At 33.2% G+C, this 25,167-nt stretch overlaps 6 protein-coding genes across 9 annotated transcripts; 4 read left to right on the forward strand and 2 right to left on the reverse strand.

Moving 5' to 3' along the window:
* The first annotated feature begins 2,356 nt into the window (after positions 1-2,356).
* LOC128041936 (probable F-box protein At4g22030) lies at positions 2,357-3,911 on the forward strand. The gene has a single exon (XM_052632917.1). The coding sequence runs from the start codon at positions 2,454-2,456 to the stop codon at positions 3,720-3,722; it is 1,269 nt and encodes a 422-aa protein (XP_052488877.1). The 5' UTR covers positions 2,357-2,453; the 3' UTR covers positions 3,723-3,911.
* An 828-nt stretch (positions 3,912-4,739) lies between these two features.
* LOC105771527 (glycine-rich protein 5) lies at positions 4,740-5,627 on the reverse strand. Its single transcript, XM_052632113.1, has 3 exons — positions 5,366-5,627; positions 5,068-5,253; positions 4,740-5,014 (listed from the first exon to the last, which is right to left on the reverse strand). The coding sequence occupies exons 1-3, from the start codon at positions 5,625-5,627 to the stop codon at positions 4,740-4,742; spliced, it is 723 nt and encodes a 240-aa protein (XP_052488073.1).
* Positions 5,628-9,467: 3,840 nt separating this feature from the next.
* LOC105774291 (uncharacterized) lies at positions 9,468-11,158 on the forward strand. Its single transcript, XM_012596738.2, has 2 exons — positions 9,468-9,832; positions 10,607-11,158. Exons 1-2 carry the CDS (start codon positions 9,547-9,549, stop codon positions 10,987-10,989), a joined length of 669 nt encoding a protein of 222 aa, XP_012452192.1. The 5' UTR covers positions 9,468-9,546; the 3' UTR covers positions 10,990-11,158.
* Positions 11,159-15,701: 4,543 nt separating this feature from the next.
* Positions 15,702-19,124, forward strand: LOC105773320 (wall-associated receptor kinase-like 20). Of its 2 annotated transcripts, XR_008196659.1 has the most exons (5): positions 15,702-16,543; positions 16,618-16,659; positions 17,100-17,238; positions 17,396-18,700; positions 18,786-19,124. XR_008196659.1 is itself a non-coding variant. In XM_012595095.2 (3 exons), the coding sequence occupies exons 1-3, from the start codon at positions 15,739-15,741 to the stop codon at positions 17,225-17,227; spliced, it is 975 nt and encodes a 324-aa protein (XP_012450549.1). In that variant the 5' UTR covers positions 15,702-15,738; the 3' UTR covers positions 17,228-17,398. The 2 variants fall into 2 exon arrangements, 1 of the variants encoding a protein (XP_012450549.1); XM_012595095.2 differs by lacking the exon at positions 18,786-19,124 and having other exon boundaries at positions 17,100-17,398.
* On the forward strand, positions 18,263-18,953 carry LOC105773324 (NAC domain-containing protein JA2). The gene is made up of 2 exons (XM_012595100.2): positions 18,263-18,700; positions 18,786-18,953. Exons 1-2 carry the CDS (start codon positions 18,263-18,265, stop codon positions 18,951-18,953), a joined length of 606 nt encoding a protein of 201 aa, XP_012450554.1.
* Positions 19,125-19,945: 821 nt separating the features above from the next.
* LOC105773322 (plant UBX domain-containing protein 4) lies at positions 19,946-22,312 on the reverse strand. Of its 3 annotated transcripts, XM_052632242.1 has the most exons (5): positions 22,107-22,312; positions 21,937-21,981; positions 20,901-21,186; positions 20,676-20,771; positions 19,946-20,516 (listed from the first exon to the last, which is right to left on the reverse strand). In XM_052632242.1, exons 1-5 carry the CDS (start codon positions 22,253-22,255, stop codon positions 20,133-20,135), a joined length of 960 nt encoding a protein of 319 aa, XP_052488202.1. In that variant the 5' UTR covers positions 22,256-22,312; the 3' UTR covers positions 19,946-20,132. The 3 variants fall into 3 exon arrangements, with proteins under 3 accessions (XP_052488202.1, XP_012450552.1, XP_052488203.1); XM_012595098.2 differs by lacking the exon at positions 21,937-21,981; XM_052632243.1 differs by lacking the exon at positions 21,937-21,981 and having other exon boundaries at positions 20,901-21,195.
* Between the last annotated feature and the right edge of the window lie 2,855 nt (positions 22,313-25,167).

The following is a 25,167-nucleotide window of genomic DNA, read 5'->3' on the forward strand; positions in this document are numbered from 1 at the left end:
ACAAAAAAGTCAACATTCTTTTATAAAATCTAACACTAAAAAACGAAAATTTAAATTAGTATTTTAGGCTTTGTCTACAGAGGAAATTCATATATTCAACACTACATCATCAAATAAATTTTACTAATTCAATAAATTAGTATTTTACGTTTTGTCTACAAAGGAAATTCATATATTTAAACTTTTTTTTGTGTTTCAACTTGTCAAACGTTTTCACAAATTATTCAAATATACTAACAATGTTATTTGTATAGATGACATGATCTTTTTTTTGTATTGTATATGTTTAATTACTTTTAGTTTTATTTATTTAATTATTTTATTAATTAAAAATAATGAATTTCTTTTAATTTGGGTTTTTAAAGCTCTTTTTTTCTTATTTAATATCAAAATGTTAAGCATAGCTCAATATCAAAAAATTTTGCATGAATTTCGTCTAATACTAACAATATTTTTTAAAAACCATGTGGCAGGTTGTGTCGATTGTGCGAATTTGCACTATGAACAACGAAAAAGCATGATTTTTAGGTTTTTCGAACATTCTAATATGTATATGTGACGAAAAATAAGAAGATAGGAGAGAGTCATCCTAGAATATTTAAGAAAACAACTTGAAAAACACCATTGAAGCCGATTCTGAAGCATATTTCCATCAATATTGAAGATTCGCATTTGATTTCTTAGGAAGCCATCATGAGTTTCTTTGTTTCTTGTGATTATACTGTTGTCTCTAGATGTTTTTATTTTCAAGTATGAACTAATTTTCTAAATACCTAACGAGATGAATCCTATGATGAATTCTGTTTTTTAATTTTTATTTCATGCAATAAATATTTAGTTTCTTGTTCTCAATTATGTGTGCTTAATTCTTGGTTTATTATTTATAGACTATTGATCCATGTTTGATGTGCTTAAATCAGAGAAGGAATAAACCTGCTTAAGAGTAGATCATGCGTAATTGAGTGGACTTGCATGCAATCTTAGAAATAGGATTAAATAAATCTACTAGATTAGGTTAGAGTCAAATCTATTAGGAAAATCCATAGCATAAGTTAATGCGATAATAGGGGTGTTAATTAGAAATAAATTTCAATTAATCAACCTAGAGTCAATTGCTCTTCCTCTCGAAACAGATATTAGCATAATTTAGAGATTTCTACGGATCAAAATACTAAGTAAAAGAATTACGTAATTTAGATTGATAGTGACAAATGAAGTCTAGGTAAATTCTTTCTTGGACATTGTTTCGCTTCTTAGTTGTTAATCGTTTATTTTCTTGCTTTGTTCTTTGTTGTGTTCATTAGTGAATTAATTTAATTAATTTTAGGGTTTTCTACAAAGGAATTTCATATATTCAACATTACATCATCATATAAATTTTACTAATTCAATAAATTATTATTTTAGGATTTGTCTACAAAGGAAATTCATATATTCAAATATATTTTGTTTGATTTGGTGTTTAAACTTGTTAAACGTTTTACAAATTACTCCAATATACTAATAATGTTATTTTTATGAGGTAGTAAAATAATCAATGTATGATCGACATATGATGAGATGACATGATTTTTTTTGTATTTTATATGTTCAATTACTTTTAGTTTTATTTATTTAATTATTTTACTAATTGAAAATAATGAATTTCTTTTAATTTGGGTTTTAAAGCTCTTTTTCTTATTTAATATTAATTTGTTAAGCATAGCTTAAAACCGAAATTTTTAACATGAATTTCCTCTAATACTTATAATATTTTGGTAGCATAACAAAAAATTTTAACACCGTTAGTGTTTTGCATAATTTTATAACATTTAATAAGTTTAGGTACCAAATTAGGGAAAAAAAGCCAAGTTCATGTACCAAATTAAGAAAAAGTGTCAAGTTTAGGTATCTGATGTTATATTGAGCCCTTTTTATTTTTATTTTGAGATAAGGCAATATTTAGTTCTTAAATTTTTAATTTTTCTCAATTTGGTCTCTAAACTCTAAGATTGTACCACGCCATCATCAAAATTCTTTTATAAAATATAATTTTAGGTGATGATGTTGCAATTAGGATGTCATATTATCACATGAATCAAAACGGAAAAGTTGGTAAATTATGAGATTAATATAGACTAAAGGACTAAAATTAAAAAAATTGTTGAATTTAAGGACTGGATGTTAGTTTTTCCTTTTATTTTTGATATAACATTGAACGAGACAACCTTTTAATAGGTCAGCTAATGTAACAAAGATTGGTCAATTCAATCAGACAGTCAAATTAGCAGACCAAATCAGCTATCCCTCATTGCTTGCTATAAATACGCCCCCATTTCACCTTTCATCTCTAAATCTCTTCTTTAATTTCCTTTGCTCAAAGCCTCCAATCAACCCACCAAATTTCTATATTTCCTCTCTTTTTTTCATATATATACATACATACATATATATATATATATATATATATACATATGGCTTCTTTACATGCTTCTAATAATTTTCTCCTCTCATCATCTTCTGCTTCAAACCAAATCCGTGCTGCTATATCCATCCCAAAGCTCCCATCGGTAAGATTTTCAGCCCCTAAATTACGACAACCCAAAACACAGTCCGAGCAATTGAATAGTAAAGACGGGTTCATCAACACAATCCCAATCCAAAACAATGTCCATAGCACACCATTGGTTCAACAAACCTCATCTGTTTCAATGGCTACCTTTCAACTGTATGCCATCTTAGAGGCCATAGCTGACAGAGTGGAGATGCATAACAACATTGGGGAACAACGAGATAACTGGAACACCCTTCTACTCAACTCCATCAATATGATTACCCTCACCGCCGCAACCATGGCAGGTGTCGCCGCCGCAACTGGCGTTGGCGCTGGGGTTTCTGCTATGGGTTTGAAGTTGGCATCCAGTGTGATGTTCTCAGCAGCCACTGGGATGTTGGTATTGATGAATAAGATTCAACCCTCACAGCTTGTGGAAGAGCAACGTAATGCCACGAGATTGTTTAAGCAGCTGCAATCCCAAATCAAAACCCTACTTGCTGTTGGTTCTCCATGCCAAGATGACGTGAATGATGCTATGGAGAAAGTGTTGGCACTTGACAAAGCTTACCCTCTTCCTTTGCTTGGTGTTATGCTTGAAAAATTCCCTGCAAGTTTAGAGCCTGCTGTTTGGTGGCCTACAAAACAGTCTCCAAACTCAAACAAAGCATTGACGAACAACAATGGGTGGACCAGGGAATTGGAAATGGAAATGAGAGAAGTGGTTGAAGTAATAAAGAGAAAAGACAGTGAAGATTACGAGAGATTAGGCAACAAGGCTTTGAACATGAACAAAGTTTTAGCTACATCAGGGCCATTGCTAACTGGAATAGCAGCTCTAGGATCGGCTTTCATGGTTTCTTCCAACAGCCCTTGGGCGGCCACAGTGGCGGCTGTTGCAGGAGCTTTAGCTTCAGCTGTGAACACCTTCGAGCACGGTGGCCAAGTTGGTATGGTGTTCGAGATGTACAGGAACAACGCTGGGTTCTTTAAGCTTATGCAAGAATCGATAGAATCAACGTTGGATGAATGTGATGTGGAGAAAAGAGAAAATGGGGAGTTGTTTGAAATGAAAGTGGCATTGCAACTGGGAAGAAGCTTATCAGAACTGAGAGATGTAGCCAAAAAATCAAGCTATTCTCGTATAGAAGGAAGCCCCATGGATGAATTTGCAAGCAAGCTGTTTTGATCCAATATTCTTTGACGTATAGATTCTTTCATTCATTCTTTCATTCGTTCAATTAAGCAATGATATTATACATATATTTGTACAATTTTGTAAGATGATATATATACAAGATCTAGGTTCAAACTTAAATACATATAAATGTATTTAACCATGTTTTTTGGAAATTAGAATCAGAAAGTGATTACTACATTTGTCAAACCCAACATTACTCCATTGTTGACGTGCTGTATCTCGCCCTTCATACCACTCTACCATGTATACAAATGTGTAAGATGGACACTAAATTATGCAAACCCAAAGGGAAATACTATGGTAAAAGAGTTGAATGTTATTATTATTGCCTTTGTTGTAGGTAATTTAACACCGTGAAGGAAAGGGTCTTGATTACCCTAATATGTTTCACATTTTGTTTCTTCCATTATGATGTAAGCAAAATGTTGACCAACTTTTGAAGGCTTACTTATCTTTAAGCCCAATAACTTAAACACCAATAGTACCATCATTCTACTAGGAATTTCTCAACTCATACTTAAATAAAAATTGTCTGAGAGTCTTCATTTTATTTTGTATATATATATATATATATATATATATATATGTTGTATGTGAGTTTTATCCGGTTCTTTTTAGTTTGGTTCGATTGTTTTCAATTTTTCGTTCATTATATTTTGTATTGATTTAATTTTACATTATAATTGGTCCGACATATATTTGTATTTGTGATTGTACTAATAATACTCTTAAAAAAATTTTAAATCAAAATATCTTCCATTTTTACTTTATGATACATAAAAATTAATTTTTCGGTTTTATTCTCTTAAATATGCTGATAAAATGAAAATTCCCCCCATCAATACAACTATAGAGGATGAAAAGTAGATTAAAGCATTAATGCATGCATGCATATTTGACAACAAAAGAAAGAGGTTTATTTGACAAACAAATCTCAAAGTTTCTAAACTTGAACATGAGACATAGGATATCCATTGTAGAAGGCGAAACCATGCATGTGTAGGTCTAAGGATGACCATGTTCAGTACTTGTATCTTTAACTCCACTTGTTCCTGGTCCAAAACCAACCCCAATGCCCATTCCCATTCCCATTCCCATTCCCATACCAAATCCCATGTTACCTTTGCCACCACCACGTCCTTTCTCAACATTTGAACCCCCTCCCATTCCCATTCCCATGCCTTCCCCATGTCCATATCCTTCTCCTCCATTTCCACCACCTCCACCCCTGCCTTCACCACCACCTCCTCCTCCTCCTTCAATGCCAGCTATCCCAAAACCTGCACCAAAACCATTACCATGACCTGAGCCTCCACCAGAACCACCCCACTACCACCCCCTCCTCCGCCGCAACCACTTGATGTCCCATCACTTCCACTTCCACTTGCACCACCAACACCAACACCTGCACCATAACCATTACCATGGCCATAACCTCCACTAGACCCTTTACTAACACCACCACCGCCACCACCTCCTCCGCCTCCACCGCCACCTCCTTCTCCTCCTATGCTTGCTCCTGCACCAAAACCACTACCATGACCAAACCCTTCACCAAACCTACCATAACCACTTCCACTTCCACCTCCACCACCTCCTCCAAAACCACCCCACCAACACTACCCCTACACCTCCTCCTACACCATGCCCCTCTCCATATCCAATACCATTACTTGAAGCACCACCTCCTCCACCCCCACCACCTCCTCCTCCTCTACCTCCACCACCAAAGAAACTACCACAACTTCGCCAACTTCTATATAAACAATGATTATCATCCCCATTATCACCATTATACCCAACATCACCTCCTCCAACAACAAGACTCAAAGTACCAGCAATACTTAAAAAAACAAGACCCACATACCACAATTTAGCATCCATTGCTGCCATTGTTTGGGAATAGACTAAGAACTAGACCCACACTTGCTTGGTTTCACTCTCCATCTCCATGATCACCTATTTATACACCACAAAGTTCAGTACCCGACAATCATTATACGATAATTACCCGCGAATAATGAAAAAAAGACATTGAAGTCAAAACACAAATCCAAAATTGTCTTGTGAAGTCAACCATAGCCGACAAATAATATTACATTATTATACAACATACATTGGTCTTAACCAAGTCCAATAAAAAAACACAAACAATTGTACCAAACCATTTTCCTTTATACGTATGGTGTTATGAGGCTGCATATATTTAATTCGAGATATTATGCTATTAATCAACTAGAGATGGTGGAGTAGGTAATGGAACTAATAATCCAATCTTTTTTAAATTTAAGTGAGAGAAAAATTAATTTTACAATGTTTTTTTAATGATTTTATGCATCGTGACTCGTAATAATTATAATAATAAAATCGACTATACTTACAATCTAATGATTTTTATGATTATTATGCTAAAAGGATTCAACTAGAGATGTAGAGGGACAACGGGTTCTTTAAGCATATGCAAGAATCGATTGAATCAACATCGGAAGAAAGTGATGTGAAGCAAAGAGAAAATGGGGAGTTGTTTGAAATCAAAGTGGCATTGCAATTAGGAAGAAGCTTATCAGAATTGAGAGATGTTGCCAAAAATTCAAGCTATTCTCGTATTGAAGGAAGCCCCATTGATGCATTTGCAAGCAAGCTTTTTTGATCCAATATTTTTTGATGTAGAGATTCTTTAGTTCATTCTCTCATTCATTCAATTAACTGATGATATACATATTTGTACAATTTTGGAAGGTGATGATGTACACTAGATATAGGTTCAATCTTGATGATGATGAATACAATACATAGGTTGAATCATGAATATTTAACATGCCACGTAAAATAAACCTTATGATGCGAGTCTTAAAGCCAAATTTTAGACCTATAGATATGATGGGTTTATACTACCTCAAGGCCCAACAACAAGGTTAAAATTCAAGCAAATAAAAACCAAGATTCAATCAAAGACAATATGTGAGGATGAATTTTTTCGAGGAAACAAGGAATGATATTTCCACAGAATGTGTGAAATTTATTAAAGTCAATTCAACCAAGTTGTTAATTTTCAAACTAAAAATATTAGTCAACTTGCAAAGAATTTTTGGATGGGAATGGGTTTAGATGTCTTCATAACATTTGAAAATCTATCTCTTAGCTTCGAAATGCACTTTGAATCACTCAATTTCGAGTTTGAGGGCTTAAATTATGACCATTTTTGTGAAGATTGCGTAAGCAGAATTTCTAGATGAGTTTATGACGGAATTACGAGTATCGAGCTTTTAATTCGAGTTTGAATCATATTGGCTTCGATTTTTAGGCTTAATTTTTATTATATATGAGCTCCATACTGTATTTATTTATTTTAAATTTTGGATATTGTTTAAGTATTTTAAGTTGTTTAGGAGTTTTTATTTGTTAGTCAAAAAAAGAAAGTTTAGTTTAAAATAAATTACTCCTTATTTAGGTTAATTAGAGTTTAATTATACTTTAAAGTTTTATTTGGATCTACTTAGCCAGCCTATATAAAGGCCTCTTCATTGTTATTAGGGACACAATTTGTTTTTATTACTAAAGTTTTATTTGTGGAAGATTTCTTTCTTGTGATTTTTAGAAGTAGTTTTCTTCTCGATTTTCTTCAAAGAGTCATGGGAATTCAATTTTCATCCTTCAATTTGCCAATGACTATTTCTTGGAGGGGTGATTAAAGCCATTAATTGAGTTTGTTTGGATTTATATTTCAAAGAGTTTAATTGGACACTTATCCTTCTATCCATCATATCCATCGGTTTATTCGATCCATTTTTCACTTTTAAATTTCATTTATTTATTTAGTTATTTATTGTTTTGAATATTTATTATTAGTCTTAATTTTTTTTTCTTTTAGTGTTTTTGTTTTCTTTAATTTCCAAATTTGTTTATTTCTTCTTTCTGAGTCAAATGAATCTTTTCTTCTTAAGTCAAATAACTTGAATATGATCATGATCTCGCTTCCTCGCTTAATCCTTTATCACCTTATCTTTTAATGGTACTTGGATGATCATTTTGTAACAATTTGATAATGTTAGTGATAGTTTTATAAGATTTGAAAGTTAGATGACCGAAATTATGTGTTTGACGATCAAATTCATAAATTTTGCAAATATGAAAGGTTAAATTTATTTAATTATATAAAATTAGAATCAAATTGATAGAATGTAAAAGTATTGAAAACTAAATGTGTTATTGTATTAGTTAGAAAAAGCATATGTCATAATCTCCATTAACTATTTAATAGAGAGTCACGAAAACAAAAAAATAATCTAAAACGTTACTGACAAAATTGAAAATCTTTATAGCTTAGTGTCCAAAACAGAAACACGCTAATAGTTAGGTGATTAAAGGTATGGTTTACCCTTTAGTTTAAAGGCAAGCATTGAAGTTTCTAGTAATTTCTTTTTCTTGGTTAATGCACTATTTCAGGCTTGAATTTGGTAATTGTTCTCAGATTAGGGTTTGAACTTATTTTAGTTCAAGTTAGTCCCTGAACTTGACAATTGTTCTTGCATTAGAGCTTAAACCTTTTTTAAGGAAATACCAAGGACTAACTTGAAGAAAGAAAATTTAGGCCCCAATGTTTAAAAAATTCGAATCAAATAGAGTGAAATGAAATTCGAATTGAATTGAATCTAGTTAAGTTTAAAAAATTAAACATATCAAATTAAAATCTTGTTACAATATAACTAATTCCATATTAGAGCACTTATCATTTCAGAAAATTTTAACTTTCTTTATATATTCTTTAGAATTTTTTAAAAAATTTAAAAAATATAAATTTTGAAATTTTTATAAATATTTTGAATTTTTGAAAATTATTTTGAATTATTTTTGTAATTTTTTTGAAAGACCAATTTGCTCATTTTCAAAATTGACAACGACCAAAGGAGTATTTACACCCATCTGCTATTCGAATTATTTGAACTGGAAAATTTAACTTGACTCGAACTCAAAACTCGAATTACTTATTCGAGTCGACTTGAATAACTCGATTCGATTAACTCGAAATTCAAAATATTTTTTTTCAATATTTTCGAATCAAATCGAGTTTTGCTCACCTCTAAAAATAAACTTTGAAAAATTAACGAAGGCTTCAAGTCGTGTATCAATGCCATTTTTTTGAAGGTTCTATTCGCCCTTACTTATACCATGGTATGCAAAGAGTTACTAGCAAATGAACATCGAGGATACAATGAAACCTAATGACTGTCTACGTTTTGCACTACAGAAACAATCCAGTAAGCACTAAACGGAGCATAGCAATGATATCAATTGCTATAAAGAATTTCTGTAGTAATTCTTTATAGAACAATCTGGGAATATAAAAAATAGTAGGAGGATAGACAGAAACTTTGTTTCTATGTTTTTTTAGGGTGTGTCATATAAATGAAAACATACTCCTATTTATTGGAGGTCTCATCTCTCTTCACAGAGACATACCCAAATGAATGGTCATATTTTATATTTTCAAATATAAAATAAGCTTTCAACCTCTATGCTCGGACTTGTATACCAACTGATTCTCGACCTGGCCAGCCGGTCTGGTTGAAATAACACTGCTTTAAGTAATATAATAGTTTTAAAGGTCCCTAATTTCAAATAACAAATAAAAGAAAGGGAAAAATCAAATAAACTAAAAGATAAGGGGCCTTTAAGAAAATATCAAGAAATTACTTAAAAGGACCCAATCTACGACTTGAAGTTGTTAACGGGAATTGCAGCAGCCCTTGACCCTTTTACCCTTCTTTCTTTAGCTCTCTGAATTTCACTTTGGGTGTTTTTTTTTTTAAAGATGATTCAATTATTGTTCATGGTGATATTCTCAGAGATGGCGGTGATCATGGTATTATCATTCAAGACACCGTTTAGGAAGCTGGTGATAATGGGTCTGGATCGGCTTAAACGAGGACGAGGTCCTGTGGTGGTTAAGACGGTGGCCGGAACGGTGTTTGTAGTGATGGTGTCGAGCGTATACAGCATGATGGAGATCCAGAAACGTTGGGTCGATGATGATGGACCGGTTAGTTCAACGGACCAGGTTCTTATGGTCCGACACCTTCTTGAAGCTACTCTCATGGGTAATTAATTAGTTCTTGCTTCAGTTGAATCAATTGTTTTAAATATAGTTGTTTGATTGTTAATCTCTAATTTTTTCACTTTTGTTGGAATCTTAGTTTTCAATCATAAGTATATGAAAATGTAAATCCAAGTCAAATTCTGCTTGAATGCTTACTGTTTTGCGATGTGGTATATTCAATTGGTTGACCATTGAATTATAGAATCAGTTAGGCAGGATTTAGCTTAGGTTGTTGTTGAAAGGCGGATTTTTCGGGGAGAAGTTTTTGAAGTGTTGTTCACGGCCAGTTGTTTAAACCCCTCCAACAATTGTCGGTATTGTTCCCGTCTTTGTTAACCCCTTGAGGCTCTCAGTGGAATCGGAGATAAAATCAGGAATTAAAGCAGAGCACAGTACCGACCATTGTTGGCGGCTCCGCTGGCTGCCTGACGAACAACATTTTGAAGACTTCTCTCGAAGGAGTTATCCCTTAACATTGCTTATCTTCAAAGATGGGACCTTGTTCTTTGTCTTGGTATAAAGCATATAGGAACTATTTTACATGGAAGCATTCGTTTTCGTTAAGCGATCCGTTGTTTGACACATAGTTATACACGATAATCATAGGAATATAATCCTCCGTATATATGAAAAAAACTCGGAAATTATTGAGCATAACTGTATAGGGTACATGCTCATATCTAACACTCACTTCCAACTCGGTAACATAGTCTAGGACTACTTTGTGACACAATTTTCATTTGCTCTCTGGTTTTTTTATGGTAACTTGTTGCAGGGGCCACAATTTTCCTAGCACTAATGATAGATAGATTACACCATTATATCAGAGAACTCCGGATAAGAAGGAAGACCATGGATGCTGTCAAGAAACAAGGTCAAGGTTCCGATGATAAAAAACCCGATGGCTTTGACAAAGTTAAATCCTTGGAAGAAGAAGTAATGACTCTTCGTGAGAAACTTAAGCAGCTGGAGTCTGATATCGAGGCAAAGACTAAACAGATTAATGCTGCAGAAGTTAATACGGTTGCTTTAAGGAAACAATCCGAAGGTTTACTTCTCGAGTATGATCGGTTACTTGAGGAGAACGAAAGCCTTCGGGGTCAGTTGCAATCTTTGGACCGGAAATTGTCACGTTCAGATAGTAAGAAGAATTTATAACGACCCAAATATCTTTTGCAAATCGGTATAGTTTAACTGTTGATTGCTGTTTTAGTTTGTCAAACATTCATCCTTTTTTAAAAGTGTTCTAAAACTTTTGAGGTTTAGAGAAATTGACCTTTATGTGTATTATGGAATCAAATGTTGAATAGATGAGTTTTGGAGAACATTTTTAAAGTTTTTTTCATGGAGAAAAAAGGTTTTGCTACTCGGGTTTTAAGTTCGGTCTAGATCAGGTGAGTTTGAGGTCGAGGATTGGTGATAGAATCCGTTAAATTATCGATTTTTATTCAATCAGTTCAATTGGTTTGAAGGTTGATTTAACAATAATTAAATAAATAATTACAAAATTTATAAAAGTAAACTACATCAAGGTTACTAAACTATTAGTAAGTTTATATTTTGGTCACTTAACTTTAAAAAGTTACAGAATAGTCATCAAGCTATGTGAAAGTTTTCATTAAGTCATTAGGCTTTAGTACGACTGTTGTATGCTTTCTTTGTTCGCACCGATAAAAAGGTCTCATTCCCCTTCTCTTTTACAATTAAGTGTTTTTTTTTTCACGAAACAATTTTGAACGTCACGAATCTACGAATCAAAATCTAGGCAACTTTCTTCTCCAATCTCCGACACTAACCGTCAGATTGACTTAGATATAAGATATGTTTTACTTGTTGATGGGTACTAATTCACCGTACCGATTGTTGAATTGTCACTTAAAGCTTGTTAGCCGGACTTTTAAAAAAAAAACATAATAGCCTAACTATTTAAATAAAAACTTTTGAATAGTTCAATGACATTTTCTAGCTTTTTAAATTCATGTACATATTTTCTAGCCATCCTACGAAATGGCTTGAAAGTGGGTCAATTGCAGCTGCCAATTGTTGACGCACCATCTCCGTAATAATATAAAATCTCATAAAATTCTGAAATTTCCAAACTGGTAGACTATTAAATATTAAATTATCAATTTAATCCACTCTAAATTGTGGTCTATTTATCGAGTGTTTACATTTTCTGAGAATTATTTAAATTTGAGTCACAAAAATGTTACGTATTGTGGTGTGTGTTAACAATAATTTACTTTGGCCATAGCATGTGTGAGTTATGACTTAGACTGCCACTAAACTTCGTTATCTTCCTAATGGCAGTCTTATATGGTAGTCTAAATACGTTTTAAATGTCAATTTAGATGTCCTATGTGACAATCCAATTTGGATGTCCTATGTGACAATCCAATTTAAATTTATTTAATTAAAAACCTATTTTCATCTCAGCAATTGAATATCCAATTTGGCATATAAAACTCATATGGACTACCACGTAGGGCCGCCGTTAAGAAGGTAACGGAGTTTAGTGTTAGAGTGACTACTTCGTAACAAAATGGTAACGTAAGTGACTAAAACGTAACATTTCAAACATAAGTAACTAAAATGTAATCTGAGGCAAACAAAAGTGATTATTTTTGTAGTTTACCCTTGAATTAAAAGAGTATTGAAATTTGAGATTTAATTTTGTTTTTATTTGAAATAATTTGGTTTGTTCATTTTTTGGTGAAAGTATCATGGAGGCCCCTATATTAAGAATCAGATTGCATTTTACTCTCTATTCAAAAAATAGGCAAGTTAGTCCTTATACGTTAAATCAAATAGCAAATTGGTCATTCTATTAAAAATTCCATCTATTTTTGCTGTTAAAAATTGATTCATATACATCAGCATGAAGTACACATGGACACCACATGGCACTATTTGGTTATTCTATCGGCCACGTCAGTTTTTAATAGTACAAATGGATGGAAATTTTAACAGAAATGACCAATTTGCTCTTTGTTTTAATGTACAAATTAGAACAAGGGATAATTTGTCCAATTTTTCAATAGAAGAGACAAAATGCAATCTAACTCCTAGTATAAGGACTTTCATGCACCATTTATTTTTATAATATTATTAGTATGTGCAAATTGATAATATTAGTAGTTGCTAATGTAAAATTCATTTTACTATTATTTATTCAATCTCAAAATCACTTTAAAATATTGTCAATTATGTTGAATTGATAATCAATTTATATGTCTACCAAATGTTATTAATGATAATAACTAATAATCTTATGAATTTCGACCTACGAATAATATTATAAAATTAAAATAAAGAGATTAAATCTGGAATTTTAATATATATATATATAGTAGAAGGACTAAAATCATAATTAACCCCATAATATTTAATTTTTTTGAATTAATCATTATACTACGTACAAGTTATGAATTCAGTCCATGTACTCTAATTTAATCATTTTTAGTACGATTGCTTTTCAAGTTTTAAAAATTTAGTCTTAACGTAAATGATAGAACAACTGCAATGACCCACTTCCTCTTACCGTGGTAGAGATGGCATCAACAACTACCGTGGCAGCTACCATGTTGTTTTCAGGTTCAATTCCCGGTGCCGATGAAATTATGAACCCAACATTGCTTGCTAGGGTCGTCCTTCCATGTTCCTCAACCATGGTGATGATTTCAGCATTGGCTCCATTTCCGACCACAACATTAGACCTTAATCCCCAGACCATCTTCAATTGCCTCGAGTTTTTGATCAACCACTGTTTAATCAATCAAGATTTTCAGGCCTACAATTGTCTCATGACATCTAATCTTTTTCACAATTAAGCCACCAAGTTTCTCGGCAGCCGACACAGTGGCCACTGCCATTGTCTTGTTGGGTTAAACTTTTAAATTGGAGTTTTGATAATAAAAAAATAAGTACCGAGAAAGTTTTATCTTTCTATTTAAGAGTTTAAATGATTCAATTTCAAGTTTAATCCGAATCCAATGTGATTACCCAACATTAATAAATACCTTAAAAGTTAGAGAAATTAAAGTTAAATAATAGTTACAACAAAATGTTACCATTAAAAAGAAAGCAATTAAAAACTTGGGATCGATAAGTTACCTGTCGGATAATACTTTGAAGATTTCTTTCGAACGTGGTCCCATGCTTGCATATATGTTGTCTTTGAGCCTTGTTGATTATTCGAATCCCCGCACACATTCTCTATGATTAATATGTCGACACATAATACTCTTCGCAGAGACTAAGGACAAAACTTTGACACAGAGATAATTTTCAGGTGTTGAAAAATTAATCGATTGTCTGACAAATAACACTTCAAAATTTTTTCTCGAAAGATTCGATGCGCTCGAGAAAACCTATTGTATAGATGTATGGCAATGATAATATATCGTTTTCAATAGCTCAAAGTAGTGGATTGTGGTGATGAGATGCAATAGTTTTTGTGGGACTAAAAATGAGATACATTTGTCGACTTTCCACTCGATCGACAATGACACTACATCGCCTGTCATGATCCATGCCAATCGAACATCCAATTAATGTGTCTGAAATTTACAAATACTAAGGAGATTAGATCCCCACGACGTGGAACTTTGTGGGTCGTACCGTACGGACCTTATCCACCGTACGGTTTATATATTTCATATCATCTTTCTTACGCCATTTTATCACGTTTTGAGTTGGTAGAATTAATCAAACAATTAATTACAAAATTTAGAAAAATAAGTTATTAAATTATTAGTAAATTTATATGTTGGTCATTTAACTTCAAAACGATACAAAATAGTCACTAAATTATTTTAAAGTTTTAATTTAAGTCACTAGACTGTTAAAATCGCTAATATATAGTCTTCTCTTTTCGCACCACCTACACTAATTGAAACCTCTCATTCCCTTCTCCATTTCAATTTGGTCGTATTTGATTCTTTTTAATAATACAATGAGTAAATTGATTCGTTTAACAGTAGAGGGACTAATTTGATCAGACCTCTATAATAGAAAAGCCTCTCAGATACATTCACTGAAAATCAATTTATTACATCCCTTAAGTGCCAAAAGTTTACATCTTTGGAGGAAATTGGTTTAAGGGACTAAATGAAAAATCTACCATTTTTGGAATCATGGTTTCTTTGGGTTTAAGGTTTACTTTCTTGGATATTGGATCAATATAACAAAGATAATTTGTAAAGTGGACAAATCCAATAATAATTTCAAAATAGTCGAGATTTATTTTAACCTATTTGTTTTCTTTCACATCATTAATCTTTTTTTTTATCTAATATCGGTCCCTATACTATACAAAAGTTATTGATTCAGTCCTTGTAGTTTAATTTGATCATTTTTAGTCCCTATACTTTTTAAATTTTAAAATTTCAGTCCTCCCTAACCGATACCTATTAAAAATTCTATTCAAAACTAAAACTTCGAAATTTGATCACTGTAGGGACTTGGAATGATCCAATTACAAAATATAGACTAAATCCACAGTTGTACATATGGTACAAGACCAGAAATTGAATTTAACTAAGCATATTTAAATGTTACGGTTGGGGTTAGGACTAAATCCACAACTTTAGCAAAATACAAAAATTAATAGTAAAATTTAACGTATAATTTATAATATATATATATATATATATAAAAGTGAACTCTATCCTTATGTAAATTTGCTTACAAATAAAGTAAAAGCATTTAACAATGGAATCCAAACATTTTCAGCTTTAATGAAATTCACATGGTCGTCAATCTTCTTGAAACTATAAAGCACAAAAGCAAAAGCAAAAGCAAAAGTGAAAAAACACAGATTCTCTCACTTTTTATGACATTAAAAACATTACAAAATCCCACAACAAAAAACAAAAAAAAAAGAACACAGTTTCCATTATTACACAAATGGATTCATTTACTTCATTTCTATGTTTATGTTCCATAATTTTTCAATCTGTTAGCCTTATAGATGCTCAAGCAAGCCTTTGTAGAACTACTTGTGGTGATATCCCTATAAATTACCCTTTTGGTATTGATGATGGTTGTGGTAGTCCTTATTATAGACACATGCTAGTTTGTTCCGATCTCGGAAACCTTTATCTCCGTACACCTTCCGGTCGATACCCTGTTCATAGCATTAGTTACTCCGATCCTCATATTCTTGTTACCGATCCGTTGATGTGGAATTGTAGAGACGGTGATCATTTTCGTCCTACGAGACCTTTTAGTCTCGATACAAGTACGCCTTTCACATTGTCCTCTCAGAATGACTACTTGTTCTTCAATTGTAGTGAAGATTATGTTATCGTCGAGCCGAAGCCTATCTTCTGTGAGCGATTCCCTGACCGGTGTGATTCGTCGTGCGATAGTGCTAGTTATCTTTGCAGGCATTTACCCGAATGTGCTGATGCGCTTAGTGCTAGCTCGTGTTGCTCGTACTACCCGAAAGCAACTGAGTCGTTACGGCTGATGCTTCGGTATTGCGCGTCGTATACAAGCGTGTATTGGAAAACAGTCGGATCCACAACGAATTCGCCTTATAGTCAAGTACCTGAATATGGAATCCGAGTCGATTTCGATGTTCCGGTTACTACACATTGTCTTCAGTGTCAAGATCCATCAAAGGGTAGTGGAACATGCGGATTTGATACACAAACACATATTTTCCTTTGTTTATGTAAAGAAGGAAATGTCACATCCTATTGTAAAGGCATGTTTGTTTCTCGAGAAATTTTCTGTAAATTTGCCATGAAAGTTTCTAATCACTTTTTTTTTCTTGCACAGGTCATGACATTTCAAGGCACAAAAGGGCAGGAGTCATTGCAGGTGAATTTTATGTGATCATTAGATTTAAATTGCAGTCACGATATGAACTTGATCGAAACTGCAAAAATAAGATGAAAAGAAACTCGATTTAATTCAAAAATATCTTTTTTTTTTAATTTTGAGTTAATTAAATCGAATTATTTAAGTTATACTTTTTTTCGAATTGACTCAAACAAATAAGTCGATTTTTCGAATTCGACTCAAGTTGAATTTTACAACTTGAGTAATTTGAATAACTCAAATAAAAAATTGATGTAAATATCCATTGGGCCGCTAATAGTTTTGAAAATGTGCATATTGATCCCTCTACAAGAATACAAAATAATCTATTCAAAGTTCAACTAACGAAATTTTACTCGATTCAATCGAACGCTCACCCATTTACAAAATAATCAGCTTAACATCGGAACCAGGATTTAATGAAATTGTGAATGTGACAGGGACTGTAACTGGAATTTCAGCAGCTGGAGCTATAGGAATTGGGATTGGTATATGGGTGGTGAAAAAAGTGAGAGCTAAAGCACCTGTAACATGTGGGGTTCAAAGCAATGAGAATAGGATTTTCTGAAGAAAGTTAAAGTAAACTGCAAATTTCTGTCTTTTTTTCTTTCTTTTTCTGAAATCAAATTTCGAGCTGTAAAGTGAAACCTCGTTAATGGTTTTTGTTTATGTCTTGTTTTCTGCTTTTTGCGATGGAAATTTGAGCTAACTGAGGATTCAACCGGTAATTTTGCAGCCATTCTCGATATTGTTATTTACTTTGCTCCAAAAATTCCCGACCCCAAACAGGTCTCTTCACCACCACTTTGTTCCGGTCACCAATTTGCTTCAAAAATTGAGGTTGTCTACAACCGGGCCGGAGAATGATTTGGAGAGGACTGGCACTGCTGGTTGGTTCAGGAATCAGGAGGATTGTGGTCTTCCCTATCGGACCTCATCTTTTTCATCGGCGGCTCCTTTTCTTCAGTGTCATCTTTAGCATTTTGATTCCGAATACCACAAACAACATAACCACCGATCTACAATATTTAAGAAGAAACAATCAGTAATGTCAACCCTAGATGAACAAAATATATTATTTTCCAAATCAATCAAAAGGATGATACTTGTCTGTCGTGGTCGTCAACAAGCGTGAAAACTCATGCATGACCCAATGTCCTTTTACGCCTTCGCTGGAACCCTTCACTTCGAAAACAAAGCTACTCGATCGATCCATGTTTTTGTCTGTTAATAAATTTTTAAAGGATTAAATTAAATTTTTATAATTTTAGGAGATCCAAAGTACAATTTTACCTTTATTAATTTTTATAATTTTTATCATGGAATAATAATTCCTTTTTTGTGCGGATAAGGTGATGTATTTATGTAATAATAATCCCTTTTTTTCATTTAATATATATATAAGATTTTTCATTTAATAATAATTCTTTTTTTCCAGATAACGTTATGTATTAAAATGGTTTTCAAAAATTTTAAAATAATTTTTAAATTTCAAAAATGTATAAAAATCCCTATTATGAGAAAATTTAATCAACTTTCGGGTTTCTACAACTTCAACGAAGTGTAGCTACCTATTTTCTTCAGTCATTCAGATACTAAATTTATGGAGTTTGATACTTATGATTATGAGTTCTTGATGACGGGAATTCCTCCCGGTTATCGATTTGAACCAACTGACATTGAGCTCCTTCAAGATTACCTCTTGAAGAAAGTGAATGGTGAACCGTTACCCTATAATATTATCTCCGAATGCGAAATCTATGGCAACCAAGGTAAAGAGCCATGGAAGATTTTCATTGAGACTTCAACCAAAACCTTTTATGTTTTCACCAAGTTGAAGAAAAAGAGTAAAGGCAAAAATATTGATCGAGTAGCTGGGTGTGGGACATGGAAAGGTCAAAGAACCGATCCTATTATGTATGAGGAGATGAAAATCGGGAATCGGAAACTTTTTGTTTTTCAAGTGAAGGGTTCCAACGAAGGCGTAAAAGGGCATTGGATCATGCACGAGTTTTCGCTTGTTGACGAGGAAGACAAACAAGTAGGCCCTAACCCTGATTTCGTAAATAGTATGTTTTGTTCATCTAGGGTTGAGATTACTCATTGTTTCTTCTTAAATATTGCAGATCGGTGATTATGTTCTTTGTAGTATTCGGAATAAAAATGCTAAAGATGACACTGAAGAAGAGGAGCCTCCGATGAAAAAGATGAGGTACAATTCGGAAGACCACAATTCTCCTGAACCAACCAGCAGTGACAGTCCTCTCCAAACCCTTCTCTCGGACTGGTCGTAGACAACCTCAATTTTTGAAGCAAAGTGGTGACCGGAACAAAGTGGTGGTGAAGAGACTTGTTTGGGCGGTACAGACATGACGGTGGCTCGGGAATTTTTGCAGCAAATTGTAGGAAAAAAAACTGTTTTGTATGTAATTTTATTTGCAGAAAACATTATGGAATTCGTTTTATGATCTGTTTTGTATGATACAGTAATACTATTAAATATCCTGCAAAATCACCGATTGAATCCTGGCTCAAATTTGTTTTACAAAAACCAAAAACCAAGACGTAAACAAAAAACCACTAACGAGGTTTCAGTTTACAGCTCGAAAATCCTATTCTCATTGCTTTGAACCCCACCTGTTACAGGTGCTTTACCTCTCACTCTTTTCAACACCCATATACCAATCCCGATTCCTATAGCTCCAGCTGCTGAAATTCCAGTTACAGTCCCGGTCAGATTAACACATGAAATTCACTTTTTATATTTACGGATTCTATTTACGGAAATAATGTTTCGATTGACAATACAAGTATTATAACAAATAAAGATTTTCAACATGTTAGGGTATGGTAAAGTAAATACATTCAAGTTATATAATTCAATTTTTTTTATATGTCATCCATTTTGATTTCTCGTTCGGGTTCAAAGAAGAGATCATGTAACAAGCTTTGAAATAATTTAAGTGTCATTGGTATCGGTGGTGGTGAGCGTTCGATTATGATGTAATTAATGAATCTTTGATTAAATGAATAAACCGTATTCAGTCATTAAAATGTTAATTTTAACATGACAACACCTCTAAACACCGAAGATTATGGCTCAAAACACCTTAAAATATTAATTTCAAAAAGTCAATCTTTTTAATGTCGAGTGTAATGAAGCACTGGTGAACAAATTGGCAGTAATGTGCGATTGTGAAGTGGGGGCTTTTCCATGCAAATATCTGGATATGTGGCTTGGGGCTGTCTCTGGAAAGTTGACATTTCAGGATCCTATAGTCGAAAGTTTCCGGAAAAAAATTATCTATGTGGAGAATCAAACAATTTGATCCCATTTAACCAGACTCAGACATCAAAACCTGCTTCTTGTACATAGTAGCGGTTCATAATCGTTCAAAATTATGGAAAATCTTCACTCGGTACAATAAGCAGTTATAGTAATGAGTAGATGGACGAGTTCTATGCAGCCCAAGCTAGAATTTCTGTATTACCACAGAATTGGCCAGGCCTGCCTGCTCGATGGTTTGGGTTGGATCAACAAGAAGTTTAGGAGGGAATCCCATCATCTGCAGTTGATAAATTGTTGCACTCTCAGGTCTAGATGCATCAATGAATGAACGGATGTCTCCAACTGTATTGTGCAAATTGAAGCGAGCGACCATGCGAGTCCCGTCAGCCAACCTAAGCTGAATTGAGGTTGATGGTAAACTTTCGTCAACAACCAGGCCAGGAGAAGGATTTGGAGCAGTGTTGAGAGGACTGGTACTGCTGGTTTCTTCAGGAGTTGCGGAAGTACTGCCGCTACCGAGAGTTCTTCCGACACCCTGAAATGCTGCCTGGTGCTTCTTCTTTGGTTCCTGCATGAAAGACAAAACATGGGATTGATATCATCAAGTGGACTTCAAGAATCAGCCAGTTAGTGTTCAATGAACATAAGAAGAAAACGGATACATGTCTGAAGAAGGCCTTTTCGATCCCTTCCTAAATTCTATACAATGCTGAAAACAGAGACTTACAGGGTATTTCTCGTTTCTCTTTATCAGATTGACATGAACAGGAGACCTTTTATCAGCACTCTCAAGTTCTTTAGGACACTCGGACTTTCTGATGCTCTGCATCAACATTCAACTAAGTTATTAATACAACACAAAAAGGTATTCAGAAAACATATAGAATGAAACAAATGTTTGCAAGATGCATGAAACAGAAACGACAAGAATGGAACGCCTAATTAGCATTACCTCTAAGAAATGTGCATTTTCGGGATCATCCAACCTTCTCAGAGGACCATCATTTACAGTGAAGCCATTAGTCCAGAAAACAATGTTGTGAATAACAGTCTGAGGCTGCTGAGGTACAGAAGATACAGTTTCCCCTGAAAGTAATCTACCGGTTCCAGTAAAACTTGTTGAACTTGACGATGGATTAAGCTGTTCAATTGGCCGTTCTACGGCTCCCAGTTGCCTAGCTTGATTGAAAATCCCATCTACTTCATTATTCTTCGAAGGATCTTGAACAAGCATGCCACTGCAAAATCTAAAGAGTTATACTCGATCACCCTTAAGCATTTCATCATATTGAATTGCAGGGTTGGTATTTTCTTTAAGATGAACACCTCGAGAAAGCTTAACATAGAAAAGTAAATGGTTTCATCAACAATGAAAAGAATGACAAATGTGTATATATAAATCAACCAGTTACTGAACCTCGCATCAGAAGTGCGGACCAAAACTTAGCAGTTCCTAGTTATACTGGAAATACATCAAAAAATGCAGCACTACTGACATTCCAATACTATTAAAATAGAAAAATAATTATATATCTCCTGATGGCAGATATAACACAAACTTTTGATGAAGCCTATGAATGTTGCCTAGAAAAATTGAAACTAATTTGCTATCATGAATAAAAACACTGCATTTGCTTGCAGTGAATTTTTATGGCAGAGAAAAGCTACAGATCGTTTTCTCCGATGTGCCAAAACAAGGTAGCATGTACTTATCAAACAACATAAAAATTGTACCTAATTCATCAAAATTTCTCAAACAAAACCTTTATGAATGCCTGTCTAGAAGTTGAATTCAACTTGCAATACGAACACATAAGCTCAAACTAGCATCATTTACAAAAGAGACAGGGCATAATACAAGTAGAGTAAGATAATTTATCAATATCGTCTGAAATTCCATATCAAGCAGCTAACAGTAAAGTAAATTCAAGCTATCAAAGGACTAAATTCAACACGATCTGCTATTCTTAGATCAGATGCGCTAATACCTTAGGTTTAAGATGCTTAAAAATTTGTGCGATAAGAATCCACAGCTGATAATAACAATAACGATACGTACGCATCGATTAAATTCAGAGGAAAGAATTGGAATGAAAGTAAGCAAAACAATTTTGAAAAATAAAAATAAAAATAGGCGAGAGAAAGAGATAGAGAGGACCTTTTCTCGCCGCCGGTGTAGTACTCCTGAGGATTATCGGAATCGCTGCCGGAATCAGGTCCAGACGGCCTGTTGAGATCGGCGAGCGTACGGATGCCACCGGAACGGCTGCTCGACGGCTTAGCAGGTTTCTTGTCATGTGAGGCCATTGGTATTCTCTGATTAAGAATGAAGCTTAAAGAGAATAATTGCAGAAAATGGATATGGAATCGACACTCTTTTCGCTAACATTTAAATTCAAAAATAGTAATTACTTCACTTCACCATATGTTTTTGGTTAAATTCTGTGATTAGTCCCTGTATTATACATAAATTGCATATATAATCTCTATACTTTAATTTAATCATTTTTAATCCTTTACTTTTCAAATGTTAAAACTTTAGTCCAGATTAAACGATAGCCATTAAAGGTTCTTAAGTTAAATGCTTCTATTTTCACATAATACTCACAAAAAAAAACTATATTATTTGACTTAATGGATTTATTTGTTATCTTTTAAGTCGAGATTGAAATTTCAAAATTCAAAAAGTATAATGACCTAATTTTAGACCAAACACGAAATTCACGACTTACGAGATCAATAGTAAAATTTGACCTAAGGGATTTAATTGCTAACATTTGGTTTCGAACTCAAATTTTGAAATTTAAAAAGTACAAGGACTGAAATTGATCATTTTAAAAAGTATAAAGACTAAAATTGATCAAATTAGAATACAAAAATTAAATCGACAACTTATGCATAATACAGAGGTTAATGGTAAAAATTGACCTTTCTTTTTCTTCCTTTGGTTCACTAATCATTGTGATCACTAGTAACCTATTACCACTAGGCTTGTCCATGGCTCGAACAGCCCACCTGGCCCAATAGGCCCAACCTAATTCGAGTTGGGCTTAGATAAAGATTTTTATGTCTTGGACCAACCCAATATGAATTTAATTTAAAAATAAAAATAAAAATTTTAAATTAAATTAAATTAATTATAAAAATATATAAATTGTTGATATAAAAATAGTTTTTTAATATTTTATTAATTTTTGAACAATGAAACGAGTTTTGCCGACTGAGCCTTAGCTTGATTGGCATCCACATTGTTGTTAGTGCAGGAGAATGTGAATTTGAGTACACTTAAGTACATTTTATCCTCCTATATAAGGGTTGAGGGGTTATAGATAATTCTAAACTTTATATAAAAACAACAATGAAATGAATTTTTGGGATGAGTCCAAAACAGGCCTAAACTTGAATTTTTTTGAAACTAGACCTTGAACGGACCCATAAACAAGTCTAGTCACCACCTTCTTCAACCAAAACCCATATGAACTTAATTAATTTGACCCATTGCCCATTTCTTAACAAATATTGTCATTGTTACATTAACTTAAATTAAATTTAGTTACTTTTATAATGTTATCATATATGGGTTAAGTGGATTTTGATTTGTGAGCTTAATTTTATGATCGCAATATAACAGTAAAAAGATAATAAAAAATCTGCATCATCTCTTTATTAACTGTTGAGAGGAGGTCAGACTCTCTTTAGAGAGAAAATTTTGAAGTGTCGCCCATTAGAGAGTTAATGGACTCCTCAACAGAAGGTATCGTCTCCGTGTCAAGGTTTTGTCCGACCTCTATGGAGAGCCATTGTACGATTCACAGAAGAAGGCACCTCGATTGATGGAGATAGGTACTTGCAAACTCATAGGAGAGGTATTAGTATTGTGCACAATATTAGATGGCACCATGGTTGCACAATACTAACACCTCTCTCATGAGTTTTTAGATACCTATCTCCACCAACTGAAGCGCCTCTTAGTGAGGCCGATAACTCACACATGATAACTGAAAACTCGACTCTAATTCGACTCTAATTTTCTTGAGTTTTAATATTAAATTCGACTCTAATTTTCTTTTTTTTTTTAAAGCCTCCACTTTGAATTGTTTCATCTTGAAAATTGCAAGAATTTGTTTTATAGAACCAAAATATTCTCTATTTATGTTTAACCATTAACGGAAACTAATTCTTTCAGTGGTTCCGCTCTTAACAATATCAATTTTAGAATTTAAACTTAAATTTTCTTAATGGGTGTGCAATACGCATTATCATTGCACTTAACATTTATCGATAAAAACTAAAAAAATCTTAACTAATATACATACACACACAAAATCATTATTATAAAATTAAAATATAGTATTTTAATAAAATAAATAAATTGATATGAATTTTATCTAAACTTAAGGTAAAAGTACCATAGAGGTCCCTATATTATGAGTCAAATTTCATTTTCTCCCTTTATTCAAAAAATGGGCAATATAGTCCCTGTTTGTTAAATTGAAGAGTAAATTAGTTATTTTTATTAAAAATTTCATCCATTTTTACTGTTAAGAACTAGTGTGGCCGACAAAATAACTAGATACGTGTACCTTATGCTAACATATAAATGACTAGTTTTTAACAGTAAAAATGGATGGAATTATTAACAAAAGGACCAGTTCACTCTTTAATTTAACGTATAGGGATTAATTCATCTATTTTTTTTAAATAGAGTAGACAAAAGTATAATTTTACCTTAAACTTAATCCGGTCCCAACATCAAAACTTTCAATATAGAAATAGACATGGCCTACAATTACGCTATACTCCATGCAGAAAAAGCCATTCTAGTCCCCAACAAAGCTAGTGTAAAATACAACGAAGTAGAAGCAAAGAGAAGGACAAAAAGGTCAATTCATGTTCTTTTTTAACTTTGTATTACTCAAAACATTATCCAAAATGTTAGAACAGAAAAACAAAGTACTTTGGTCATGTCGAATCGTTGTCTGAATAATTAGAAACTAAAGCCTTTTGAAACTCACCTAGGATCCTCCGATTTGTCAACAAAGCTTGCAACTCTCTCGTTTTTGGTCTATTAAAGGTGACCATTTCTAGAACACAAAGGACTCCTTCAAGGGGTTTTGTTTGAAGAAACCAGAAAATAATCATCTTCCATTATTACTCTCTCATCATCCATGAATGTAAGTTTTCTTTATTTTGTTTTCGTGTTTTTTTGTTATTTCATG

Source organism: Gossypium raimondii, chromosome 6 (genome assembly GCF_025698545.1).
Source record: "Gossypium raimondii isolate GPD5lz chromosome 6, ASM2569854v1, whole genome shotgun sequence".
Taxonomy (NCBI): Eukaryota; Viridiplantae; Streptophyta; class Magnoliopsida; order Malvales; family Malvaceae; genus Gossypium; species Gossypium raimondii.

Excerpts from the sequence above, each read along its gene's own strand:
- LOC105773324 (XM_012595100.2), top strand. The coding sequence starts at position 18,263 with ATGGAGTTTGATACTTATGATTATGAGTTCTTGATGACGGGAATTCCT. Across the intron at positions 18,701-18,785 it reads TTGACGAGGAAGACAAACAA|ATCGGTGATTATGTTCTTTG; the intron begins GTAGGCCCTAAC and ends TAAATATTGCAG.
- LOC105774291 (XM_012596738.2), top strand. The coding sequence starts at position 9,547 with ATGATTCAATTATTGTTCATGGTGATATTCTCAGAGATGGCGGTGATC. Across the intron at positions 9,833-10,606 it reads TCTTGAAGCTACTCTCATGG|GGGCCACAATTTTCCTAGCA; the intron begins GTAATTAATTAG and ends AACTTGTTGCAG.
- LOC128041936 (XM_052632917.1), top strand. The coding sequence starts at position 2,454 with ATGGCTTCTTTACATGCTTCTAATAATTTTCTCCTCTCATCATCTTCT.
- LOC105773320 (XM_012595095.2), top strand. The coding sequence starts at position 15,739 with ATGGATTCATTTACTTCATTTCTATGTTTATGTTCCATAATTTTTCAA. Across the intron at positions 16,544-16,617 it reads TGTCACATCCTATTGTAAAG|GTCATGACATTTCAAGGCAC; the intron begins GCATGTTTGTTT and ends TTTCTTGCACAG. Across the intron at positions 16,660-17,099 it reads AAGGGCAGGAGTCATTGCAG|GGACTGTAACTGGAATTTCA; the intron begins GTGAATTTTATG and ends TGAATGTGACAG.
- LOC105773322 (XM_052632242.1), bottom strand. The coding sequence starts at position 22,255 with ATGGCCTCACATGACAAGAAACCTGCTAAGCCGTCGAGCAGCCGTTCC. Across the intron at positions 21,982-22,106 it reads TACACCGGCGGCGAGAAAAG|CTGTGGATTCTTATCGCACA; the intron begins GTCCTCTCTATC and ends TGTTATTATCAG. Across the intron at positions 20,772-20,900 it reads AAAATGCACATTTCTTAGAG|AGCATCAGAAAGTCCGAGTG; the intron begins GTAATGCTAATT and ends ATGTTGATGCAG.
- LOC105771527 (XM_052632113.1), bottom strand. The coding sequence starts at position 5,627 with ATGGCAGCAATGGATGCTAAATTGTGGTATGTGGGTCTTGTTTTTTTA. Across the intron at positions 5,254-5,365 it reads GGGGCATGGTGTAGGAGGAG|GAGCAAGCATAGGAGGAGAA; the intron begins GTGTAGGGGTAG and ends GTTTTGGTGCAG. Across the intron at positions 5,015-5,067 it reads TTGCGGCGGAGGAGGGGGTG|GTTTTGGGATAGCTGGCATT; the intron begins GTAGTGGGGTGG and ends GTTTTGGTGCAG.